General features: G+C 43.4%; 1 protein-coding gene across 1 annotated transcript in view; it reads right to left on the bottom strand.

The window, feature by feature from the left end:
• The window catches only part of ATP6V1C2 (ATPase, H+ transporting, lysosomal 42kDa, V1 subunit C2), an 18,126-nt gene extending 6,198 nt beyond the window's left edge, over positions 1–11,928 (bottom strand). The window contains exons 1-5 of the mRNA XM_010132028.1: positions 11,771–11,928; positions 10,141–10,208; positions 6,302–6,387; positions 1,467–1,561; positions 690–781 (exon numbers count right to left, since the gene is read on the bottom strand). Of these exons, the coding sequence (XP_010130330.1) occupies positions 690–781; positions 1,467–1,561; positions 6,302–6,387; positions 10,141–10,208; positions 11,771–11,899 (470 nt within the window). The 5' untranslated portion in view covers positions 11,900–11,928. The remainder of the gene's footprint in view (positions 1–689; positions 782–1,466; positions 1,562–6,301; positions 6,388–10,140; positions 10,209–11,770) is intronic.
• Positions 11,929–12,094: the final 166 nt, after the last annotated feature.

The following is a 12,094-nucleotide window of genomic DNA, read 5'->3' as shown; positions in this document are numbered from 1 at the left end:
GAGTGGCACACAGGAGCACATATCAGGTAAGGGCTTGCACAGCATCACCTAAATTGCTTTAAATTTACTACTGACTGGAATTTACTATTCTCCCCAGTGATATCCTGGAAAAAAATCCAGGTATCAGCACTGACAAAGGTAAAGACCACAAGCAGCTGCAGACAGGAGAGAGAATATTTGGGAAGCCCTGATAGGGCATTACCTGGACCAACAGAATGAAACAAAGAAGAGAAAAAGCTAAGTGGGCTGCTGGTGAGGTGTGGGAACAAGCAAGATAGAGTTGTTTCCTTTGGGAGCTCTGCAAATGTTGTTCAGCACACAGGAAACAGCTCTGTCTTGCAAAGGAATCCACCAGTTGAGCCAGTCCATCTAACATCTAACTCCCTGGAATCCCAACAGAACAATACAGTGCATTTGGTTTTTTTTTTCCAAGACTACCTGCTCACACTGCCAATAAAACCCTAGGAACCGCAGTATCCTTGAGCAGATCTTGAGACACGCTGATCACACCAGCTCCCCTCTCCCCCAGCTTTCCCTGGGCCTGCAGATGCTCAGCATGCCCCAAAGCAAGAAAAATTTGTTCCCAGCAGAACACACATGGTCCGTTGCACAGCAATGGGTGTGAGCACGCACTGTCCTCAGTTCAGCCATGCAGCATTCCAGATGCAAACAGGCATGTCTATACTTACACAGTTTTTTTCTCCAGGCTTTGCAAATTTCCTTTAATATTGTTGTATGCAGCTGATCGGGTCTTTAGGTCTGTTTCTATTTGAGTCACTTGCTAAAACAAAGTTAAAAAAGTGAGTCAACTCGGTATTCGAGGCACCGTCCTCACCCCCCTCCGGCTACCTCTGCACCTTAACACAAGGACGGAGCTGTCAGCCCCTCATAAAACCACCTGGCTGTGGCCCTCTTACAGGGAGAGAGGTGGTGTCAGGGCTCCCCTGTGGCAAAGGTCTCTGCAGAAAGCAGGATTCAGCTGGCTGTTGCTGAGTGTGTTACAGCTGTACCTAAGGAACAGCTTCATGGTTCCATTTGTTATCTATACTGAACAACATATCACACCTTTCCGAATGGACTGACTGTAAATAACTCATCCAGCCCAAAATGTGTTTGATGTAATGTCAGGCCAACAGTTTCACAAAGGAACTCCAAAATGGAGAATAATATGGCATACATAAAAACAATGAAGGCAATTAAAGTGCAGAAAGCATGTCAGTGTACTCTAGCAAATCTGATAAAGTGCCATATACTTGCAGACTGGATAGGTTTAAACATATGTACTGTTAATATTAGAGATTAAAATAGTATCAACTGCTTCAGCACAAAGTGTGCGCTTCTGAGCTCGGTCCTGCCCAAACCAAAGGCAAAGCTCTCACTGACTGCCACAAGAGGAGAGACCAAAAACTGCCCAGAGACATGCTTCCCCATGCTGACATCTTCTTGCAATTTGGATTATAATTTACCTTTGCTAATGCTTCTGATATATTCTTCAGCGGCTGCTTTATGGGATATTTGGCCATGTCCCACTCAAACCGTGTCAGGTAGCTGATTAGGTCAACTGAAAATGCAAAGAGATGCAGGAAAACAGATAGCTTACCAGATGGCAGGTCAAAGTTCAGGCAGTAGTCCCCAGCTAGAGCCTAGGCATAACTTTGATTAACATTAGAGATGGGAGTGAACCAGAAGCCTGCCTTTGAATCCTCACAGAAATTTGATCTAGAACAAATCCATCCAGATCATATGCCCAATCCAATCATCTTTCTAAAACCCCAAACTTAGAATTGAACCAGAAATCTTTTCTGTGTTACACCTCAGAGTATAGAACAAGTGTTACTATGAAATTAGCAGTATCAGCAGGACACAGCAACGTGCACCTGTCTTCTTCACAAAAGAAACAGCTTCGTGTAACCTCGATTTTGTTTATTGCGATATGTCTGAATTTAATCACAGCAAGAGCCATTAGAAAAATACTTTCTGCCCAGGACCAGAAGTAATACTCAGTGTTGTTGAGAGTTCGATCAAAGGTTTTAAGAGCATAGCTGATGTCACTTTGTGACTCAGTCAAGCAATCACTAGAAATAAAACAACTTCAGGTACAATGAGGAATTCTCACTGACTTTGCACATAGAGCTCCCCATCTCACACAAAGCTTTATGGTATTTCTCAAAATGGATAAATCCAGTCACAGCATCCAACACCACAAATTCACAGCAAAGATCTGTGCATGCAGCCCACTAAAACAAGGCACCCTCAGACCATGGGGAGCCGTGGCTTCTTCCTAGAATCAAGAGGAGATGTACACATACAACACCCAGCTCCTAGAACAAGATCATGCTGTTTCACTCTATTCAAAGACCAAGGGTCCTTAACATTAGAAGATATTAAGGCTTGGTACATTACAATATCAAATATGGAATTCTCCTCTAGCAGCTCATGAAATCAGACAGCTTTTTGTCTGAGTCCTGAGAGCCCTCAGGATGCCAAACACACCCCTACATAGTGTTCTTGGGCAACACTATGGGATGGGATAAAGTCACGCATCCTGCCACAACAAGCAAAGGGGCTGGATTGTCCTGCTGCAGGTTAGAGAGGTTGGTGGAAGGCAGCAGTCACGGTATCAATGTCTAGACAAAGAGGCCTGAGGCATTGTCACCCGCAGGGTGGGCTCCTTCCCAGACTGGGAGGGTAAACGTGGAGAGTATCTGGAAAGTTGCTCTGGGGAGATGGAGAGCAAAACAAGCTCAAGGTGCCAAGTAAAAGGAAGGACATGCTGGGGTCATCCAGTGCTCTTCGCCTCCTTGCCCAGAGTGAATTCATTCCCACAGCAAGATTTAAGCACAATTTCTTGTGGGCTGGATTTCCAGGGTGTAGTGAAGGCTTTATGAACTGAGATGCACGAGAATGAATGTGAAAAATTGTGTAATAGCCATACCACCAGGCTGAGGGTACTACCCTGTCTCATGTGATACCGAATATCCTTGGCAGGAGAATGCTATAATTTCCATGGGCTTATCTCACCCCACAACAGAGTCAGTTTACCCTATTAGATTTCCAAAGCATGGAAAGTTAGGAGGAAACAGGCTTCTTAGCAAGGGATGATCTGCCTGGGAGGCAGAGAGTGTTGGCATGATAGTGTCCTCCCCCTCGTTCTAAAACCGCAGCTCTGTAAACCTCCCCCACATTCAATAGAGAGGAATCACGAGGCAAAGATTTCCTTCCTGCTAAGCTCTGATTGGGAATCAACAAATTCTCCTCAACAGGGAGGGTGCAGAAAGGGGACAAAACTGCAGAAGGCAGGGAAAGCTATCACACAGCTCCTGCATGTGCAGTTCTCCCGCAGTGCTTGCTCATGATCTCTGGTGGGGGGAAGGCAGAGAGATCAAAAATACTTGAGTGACAAAGTTCATGGCACACTTTCAGCATAGGGTATGTGACACAAGGATTTCATCCTGCTGTCTCTCTTCCAAGCTTTCTTGCTTAGGCTTTGCTAAACTCAATGGGAATGAAACCTGCAACGACCATAGCATTACCGGGCTGTGCAGAGGAACAGCGCATTCACAGGCTCTTTAAAGACAGACACTGACCTATTTACAGCTGAGGAGATTGTTAAAGTTCCCGAAAGATCTACACGGGCCTTTTCTATCCTCTCATTCCTCGAATCTCCATAGAATTCAAATGTTAGACAGCTAAGCACAGCACAAGTTTCCAGCCTGTGCTAGAAGTTCATTCCTGAGCAGTACTCTGGCACTGGTGCATTTTAGTTAAGCAGCCTGATCTGGGGGATGGCACAAACTATTGTGAACAGATTAGCAGAACTGAGCTTAAAATGCCAAGCAGTCCAAGCACCTTGATGTTCCTGGAATGGCACCTGTCATTTATTGAACCTCTCAAGACACTTCTAAAAGACTGCCCATCCAGCAGACATGCTTCCTACCTACTCCAACGTGCCCACAGCTGCCCAGGAACACCACAGCCTGAATCTCTCATAACTCTAATTTACTCACCTAGCTCTAAGAGGCAATGTCAAATACTTGCCCTTCAAAACACTTAATTCTTCAAAATTGTTACACTTCCCATTTTGTTCTGTTTTGAGCTCATTGTAAACAATGGAATTATTTCACCATTTACCAAATTTAAAAATTCACTTGGGTTCAGTATTTCTATAAATGGAAGAGAATTTGGTCTGAATCTTTGAAGAAAAGCCTTACTTACATTTCACATTTTTTATTCCATCATAAGCAAGAAAGCATTTCCTGCTATTGTGATATACTAAAATTCCCTTTATTATACAAACACACATTTCCCTCTATAAGAGAGATATGTGGCTGGTTCTGACTGTTGTCCACTGGAAAGTAGCGTGTGTATTTTCACTTAACTAAAAGTGCAGCATTTTCTAGTGCTTTGTATTTTTCTTCACACAAATCTAAGCAAACATTTGTTAGACACACAGCCACTATCTTCACCAGTTCATGGACCAAACTGCTGTCAGGATTATATACAACTGAGCTAAAATCAGAAAACTTGTACAGTGTAACTTAAAACAAAATTTAAGTTGGGATGGTCTACCAGTCAGAAATGCGATCATGCAGCAAGAGCCATGTCTTATAATTCTGTTTCTGATTTCATGACCTTGAGGAAGTCTTCAACTTTAGGGTTCTTTTGCTATCTAGAAAGGGGAGGAAGAATTCAAAGTTGCTGCTGCTTATGAAGAATGTATTAGTGGAATCCTCATATACTAAAGCTGACTCAATTTTTTAAGATGCAGACAATAATCTTGGAAAGGTTAATGTCTCAGTTTAGTATGGTTTTTTGGATGACCAAATCTAGAGACAAGACAGGAAGTAGTAATACATATAATTTCCATGTCCTTCTATTACAACATGTGCAGAGCTGATAGCAAAGGAAAATGGTGTGAAAAGAGGAAACAAATTAAGTGAAACCTGTTGTTTCTCAAGTCATAGGGATATCGTGATCAAGCTACGAGGTAGTTACTTGAGAAAGCCATCGTAACCTGATCACTGTATCTCTACAACCAGACCAAGACTTGTCTCTAGCTCTAACACACACAAATGCATGCTTGTAACAACACCACAGTCATCAATCCTTAACATACTTTTGAGACATTTCATTTTATCCTTTAGCCCTGGAACAAAATAAGTGGCATTATTGTACCTGGCAAGCAATGCACTCATCAAAAGTCAGTCTTACGCCGTGCAAGAAGGACATTTCTAAAAGAACTTCCTACCCATTCTTTACTTGTATAGCTCTGAAGTACAACATTGCAGACAGCCAAAAGGTGATGGAGTGTGCACTCTTAGTTTATTTAACAGCGTCATTCTACAAGTCTGTAACTACATGTGTGATGCATCCAATTTTGTTGTACTTTTCCAGGATAGCTGGGGAGGAACTTGCACTGAAAACACACTCAGGGTCTAATGAAACATGCACAGATCTAGGAGTCATCAGTTTCTAAATGTTAATTTTGAGCTTCACAGAGGCTCCCTTTAGAGCCTTGAGTACCATACTAGATAATAAAGGGGGGAAATCTGTTTCTCTAGGTTATAAAAAAACCACATTGACCACTTAGAGATGATGTAGGGGAGAACACAGTAAGCTAATGGGTTCCCACTGCCCTTTGGCATGTCAGAAGTTTCCTTGCTGTCACTACCTGCTCTTCTTCCCTGCTACACAACTGCTGCCAGCCAGGGCAGGACACCATGGGAGGGCATTTCCTCCTAACAGAAGCAGCACGTGCCTGTCCTGCTGGGTGCTGGCACGACCTTGTGAGTGCAGCCCCAGCTCCATGTTTTGGAGCTGTTGTCTCACTCATCCACCTGTGATGTCAGAAATCCACAGTTAACAATATGATCTCTCCCAGCACTGTAGGAGGGAAGGAAAATCACTAACAGATCATTTGCAGATGTCAGGCAGCCATAGCAAATGAGATTTAGCTGCCTGTAAGAGATCAAGCCCATACAGGGCACAGAAAGGTGCTAGGTCATTTTAGGAGTTAGAATGTCTCCTGCTTTCCACTTCACTCCTCAGCTCTGGTGTTAGAAACTAGTTCAGTACTAGATGCTGAACACTGTCCTGTGTTCAGCAAAGCTGATGCTGGCTAAATCTTCTGCTGACTTTGAGAAAAATGGGAGCTGAGTAGAAGTGTTCTTAAAAAATGTTGCTGGTGGTTGTCCTTTCTTGTATCTTGAGTATTTCAATTCTACATGTTCATACTCTGAAGCAAACAAAGGCAGCATCAATGCATTAAAAAAACTACAACAAACATATTCACAGCACCTACCTCCATTAGCCAGAAGATTTTCCTGGACTTCATCTTTTGAGTCCTCCATAACTTCTCCTATGTACTGGGCTATTTTCTTTATTATGCTTAGGTGTAATAAGTGAAGCTTTGTTAGTGATGAAACAAAATGAATATAAAACAGTTGCCACATTGATCTGATAAACATGCAGAAGCCCAAACAAAACACTTCCAAAGCAAAGCAGGTTAATTTGCAGTTTGAATGACGAGAAACAACCTATGGCATACTGCAGAACCATAAGCCTTATTTCTAAACACGCTGATCTCTGCAAACACATACATAGTATCATCTCCCTGGCACTCTAGACTTCCTAACTCTTAATCTAAGATGAAGATTCAGCTTTCTGTATACTCATGATACCATAGCAGAAACCCATGAGCAAGAAACTCATGTTTAAAACTCCAACTTCTCCTTGACTGAGGAACGAGTGGCTCCTACAGCTGCAGATGAGCTGGAGACCCAAAGGGCACCTGCAGTATTTGGACAATGTATTCGGTGACATTCTGTGGCTTTCAAGAGCTCAGGAAAGGGACTACAGGCGAGGTACAGATACCATGAAAGCATCAGAGAAAAGGATTGTCTTTGATGGGTGGCAAAGCAGTTACATGGGCCATTTGTAAGCACTGATTCATAGAGGTAAATATTCCTTTCATCTCTACTCCTGTGAAGAAAATGTGAAGGTTTTCCAGTCATGTAATAGGGAGGAAAAATATGAGATTGTTGATGCTGCCAAGAATGCAGTAGTCAGAACTCCTGCTGTTTGGGGTCATTCAGCCTGAAAGAGAAGGCCTTACTTTTGGCTTTTTGGTATTTAACATGGAGCTTAGAAGACAATCAAGGAGAGACTTGCCTATAATGACAGGACAAGAGACAACAGTTTTAAACTGAAAGCGGGTAAATTTAGATTGGGGATAAGTAAGAAATTCGATATGGTGAGGGTGGTGAGACACTGAAACAGGTTACCTGCAGAAACTGTGGATGCTCCCTGCCTAGAAGTGTTCAAGGCCAGGTTGGAGAGCACTTTGAGAACCTGGTCTAGTGGAAGATGTCACTGCCCATGCCAGCAGGGTTGGACTAGATGATCTTTGAGGTCCCTTCCAACCCAAATCATTCTTCTCATGACCCTGAGGAGGCACAGTTCAGAGTGCCTTTAGGAGGAATCTATACCATTGTGCTCTAGTTCACAATTCTCTTTCAGGGCTGCTGCAGTTTTTCACCGTCTGGGTGCAGCCACTTAGGGACCCGGTGCCAGCTGAGCATTGCTGGAGTATAGTGTGTGTTCTCCTTGGGCTGCAGGGAGCGTGCAGGGATCCACACAGTGGTTCCCCATCAGCTGCCACCTGCAATTTTCAACTTGTAGACACAGCTGGTTGTTTTTGCTCCTTCACGATGTTCAGGATGCTCAAAGGAACTTGGAACAAGACATGACTCCAGCCCAGTTGGCAAGAAGAGTATAGCTAGAGGGTAAAGATGTTACAGAGAAAGCTGCCAACAGGAAAGTGTATGAACCAATAGCTTTCCCAAGGGGCCTGAGCTGCTTTTGTTACTGTTGAGTGCAGCTGGTGGCTAACCCGACAGCTAGGAGACAGTTAGCCCTGCTATCTCCATAAGTATAGACCATGGGACAGGTAGGTGGTCTTATCCACATGACACTCCCAGCTGCCCAGGCAAGGCTTGGTTCCCTCCCAGCCCACACGTCCCAAGGTCCCTGCAGCAGGATATGGCCAGAATGTATGCATACACTGGGCCAGAGAAATGTTCTCCAGTTTTGGCTTAGTGTCAGTGCCTCGCCTCGCATCCTGTGATGTGCAAGCAGGATCATCCAGCACATTCCCCATGCAAAAACAGAACACACACCCTGTACACCACTGATGTCTGAGGCAAGTGAGAAGAATCAGACCTTGGAGGAGACCTATTGACTACAGGGACATCCAACAGCAAGCAGCTTTCACATCCAACCCTTAAACCTTTACTTTTAGACGAGATGACTCCCAGCTTGAGCAACTATCATGCTCAAATGATGCGTTACAGAAGGAGAAGGTTTCAGCTAAACAGCCTCAAGAAGCAGTAATAAAAACCTTTAGCCTAATAGGGCTTGGAACACTCTCACGTTTTGCTTCTGAAATTCCTGCAATGTCATTATTTAAAAAAAAAATAAAAAGTCTAGCACTCTTTAAATTATACCGTGTATTAAAGGGTGCTACCAGCTAAGCCTCCAAACTACTGCAGGGAGCAGAACCCCTGCAATCTGAGGCCACTGCAGAATGTTCCGCCAACTGAGAACCCCAGAGAACCCCCCAGGTAAGAGTGACTGAGGGGACTGTCAGCTTGAGAGAGCACCACGTTACCACATAATGACATGGAAAAACACTCCACTTCCCTCCGTAAATAAATAATAAAAGTATGTGGAAACAATAGATCCTGCAAACTCTTGCCCCTTCTCTTCTGTCCTGGCAGGAGGCAGCGCTGACAGGTTTGCACTGCCTGACTTTACTGGCAGTTGTGTTTATCTAGCAACCGGTATGAGGAGCAGGAACATAAATGCTCAGGTCATTTGAATAGGCTTGTAACCCTGTGGATGCCACCTACTTTGATGAAGTGCAAGTGCTTGGCATTTTAACCCCTGAATCACAACTTAGACACAAACCTCTGAGCATTAATTTAACACAAAATCATGGAATTATAGAATAGTTTGGGTTGGAAGGGACATTAAACATCTGGTTTCAACCCTTCTGCCAAGGGCAGAGACACCTTCTACTAGATCAGGTTGCTCAGAGCCCCATCGAATCCAGTTTTGCACACTTCCAGGGAGGGGCATCCACAGCCGCTCTGGGTAACCTGTTCAGTGTCTCACCACCCTCATAGTAATCCTACTGAGAAATGTATTCTAGCAGACTTACTTTTACCCAAACTCGCCAGCATAGGTTCAAACAGATTATATCAGTGTTTCTGCATGTGTTTGCAACTGCCAGACAAAATCTACAAAAGTATCAAGCACATTTAGACAAGCAAATTCTTTTCAGTCCCAGATGGGAGAAAAAAGGCAAAAAGCCCCAGAGCTAGCACATGCCTTTGTGACCAAGACCAAGTGAGGTATGATTCCAAAGCAAAAAAGAAACCCCCCAAAAAAACCATCCAGCAGCTTGTATCAACAACAAGCTCAACAACAAAGTCTACTTTGTGCCATGAAGTTTCTTACAACCTGACATTTTCTCAGCTTGCTGTACTATATTATTCTTTGTGCACTCAGGTCAGCTTGGCCTGAAAGGCAAACTGGGCAATGATCAGCAAGGAGATCATGTGAGTCTTTGCACCAATAGGTTTGATACAATGCAAGTCAATATTTTGGTTTTCAAGGAGTTTAAAAGTCCGAGAGGGAGAGCTCTAGATTTCATTCAGACAACTTATTCCTCAGAACTCCTATACCTGGCTGAAAAGGTACAGAAAGCTCAACAGAGTCTGGGAAAATAAGATCAGCATAATATTCTTTAAATGCTGTTTTATTAGGTTTCTGGATGGGGTGGGAGGATGTTCTTTAAAAAAAAAAAAGAACAGTTTCCATCTGAGAAACAGCTTTACTACCACTGCCACTCAAACGGATTGCTTGCAGACAAAACTATCACGGGCTTAATTCAGCTACATTTTAAGAAATGATCCTTACTTTGTGTTGACAACACAAGGGTTAAACAAAGTCCATCCACTTTAGTCCAGCTGTAGTCCGGACTGAACTGAGTCAGACTGAGGTGAACACAAGGACATACCGTCCCATGAACACAATGTCTGTTTCTCATGTGTAGGTAGTAAATAAGATCTGTTTTACCTTTCAGCAAAGCTATCAAGTTTTCCCAACTCATCTGACAGACCAACAAGAGCATCCAGTGTCCCCACCTGCGCAAAAGATGAGAAACGGGTGAAAAATGCACAAGTCTGTGTTAGGCTTCAGTTGGCAGACTCTTAGGGACACCAACTTGTGTTTAGCACTTGTGAATTCAACAGTTCAGCAGAACTTTATTTACTTGGTGGAAAATAGTAGCAATTCCTTTACCCGAGACCTAAGGCCTGAAAAGGCTTTTCCCATAAAGGAAAAAAGTGTGTGTAGCCTCAAGATCATGCATCAGCGTCTTCCTTCCTGTTTTCATTCCTGTATCATCAAGTTGCACAGACTAGTCTTTAACCTGACAAATAGTGACTAGAAATGCACATATATACATTATATATACAAACAAATCGCATGTACTGAGAGACCCAAGAGAAGCAGCACTTATTCAAAAGGGGACTCTATCTGGGTCCTTTACTGTTTCCAAAGTCTGAGCCTCTCAAAAAGCCATCTCCTCCAAGAACAACATCTGCTTGATGTATGACTGGCACAGTCACAATCCCATGTTTACGGTATTGCAATATATTGCTGAACCTTTCCTTATAACGCTGCCAGCTCAACATTATGAAGGGTCAAGCTGAAGGGGAAGAAACACGTTTTCCACAGAACAATAAGCAGAATATTAATGGGCTGGCTGCATCTTTAGGTACTGCAAATGCTACGTTTAACGTTAGGAGACTCATACCAGCACTGGTTGGGTAAGGCCCATAGATGGTAAAAAATCACATCAATCTCAGGTGCACATGCAAAAAACCAACATTCCCAGTCTGAAACATACATGTGACAAATCATCAGGTTATTACTCGATAACGGGCCACAGTCCCCCTTTACTTGCACCCTTATGTAATCAGAATACCTCAAGTTAACAATCTTTTTGGAATAAAACTAGAACCTGGGTGCACAAAGTGCAGCTGTGTTAAGTGATGGGTGATGGCAGCTCTCCAAAGAACCAAGTTCTACATCTGTGGTAGCTCCAGTGATTTTAATGCAGTATATTTGGACTTTTCATAGCCATAAGTGAAACAAAAATAAGCTGCAGATCTTATAAAATAAGGATTAAATAATGCAAAGATATTGAAAGAATTGTGGATTAACATTCTTCCTATTTCCAGGATGAGATGAAGCTGGGTAATGTAGCTGAATACACACCCACATCCACTTCCCGAGGAGTAACTGCATTACATACAGCACTGTTGTCTCTGCCAGCAGCCCTACTGGCAGGGTTCTAGACACATAGCTACTCCCTCTACAATAGCGATCTGAGATGTGTGATGCTGTTGACTTTCATGACTGGGAGCAAGTGGTATGTCGAATGTAATAGTTATTTAACTCATCTCACTCATCTCAAATCCTCATACACATATCCTTCCAGCATGGAAGTTGGCTTCAAGCACAATGACTTCTTTTCTCTCCGATCAATTTCCAGCTGCCTGAACAAACTCACTCTGCAACTGCAATCTTCCTCCCCTCTCTGCACACTCTCCCAAAAGATAAATCCCACATTCATCACAGAATTCTCCAGTCCTGGCTAATGCTGCTGTATCACCCACACACAACCTCCTTCTTCACTTACCTTCAGGTCAGGAATATGGAATTTGCTGTTGCTGGACAGGTTGGATTTAGAGGTCACCACGTTCATTCTCTCCCATGCCTGCAGATTTGTTTTATCTCCTGGGGCAGAAATTAGCCAGAACTCCGACATGATCTAGTATCTCCCCTTCGCTCCTGGTCACTGCAGGAACACAGAGCAGCTAAGTGGCTCAAAGAGCACAGCACAAAAGGTACTCTTCCCTAGGAACAGAAAGAGTTAGGACGGATCACTGATTCATGACATCCGAGTGAGTCAGTCCTGTGTTTCAGGCTGAAAAGGAACATGACCTTCTCCAGAATGTCACAG

Source organism: Buceros rhinoceros, unplaced genomic scaffold, assembly GCF_000710305.1.
Source record: "Buceros rhinoceros silvestris isolate BGI_N320 unplaced genomic scaffold, ASM71030v1 scaffold14512, whole genome shotgun sequence".
Taxonomy (NCBI): Eukaryota; Metazoa; Chordata; class Aves; order Bucerotiformes; family Bucerotidae; genus Buceros; species Buceros rhinoceros.
This window is presented reverse-complemented; position numbering and strand designations above follow the sequence as displayed.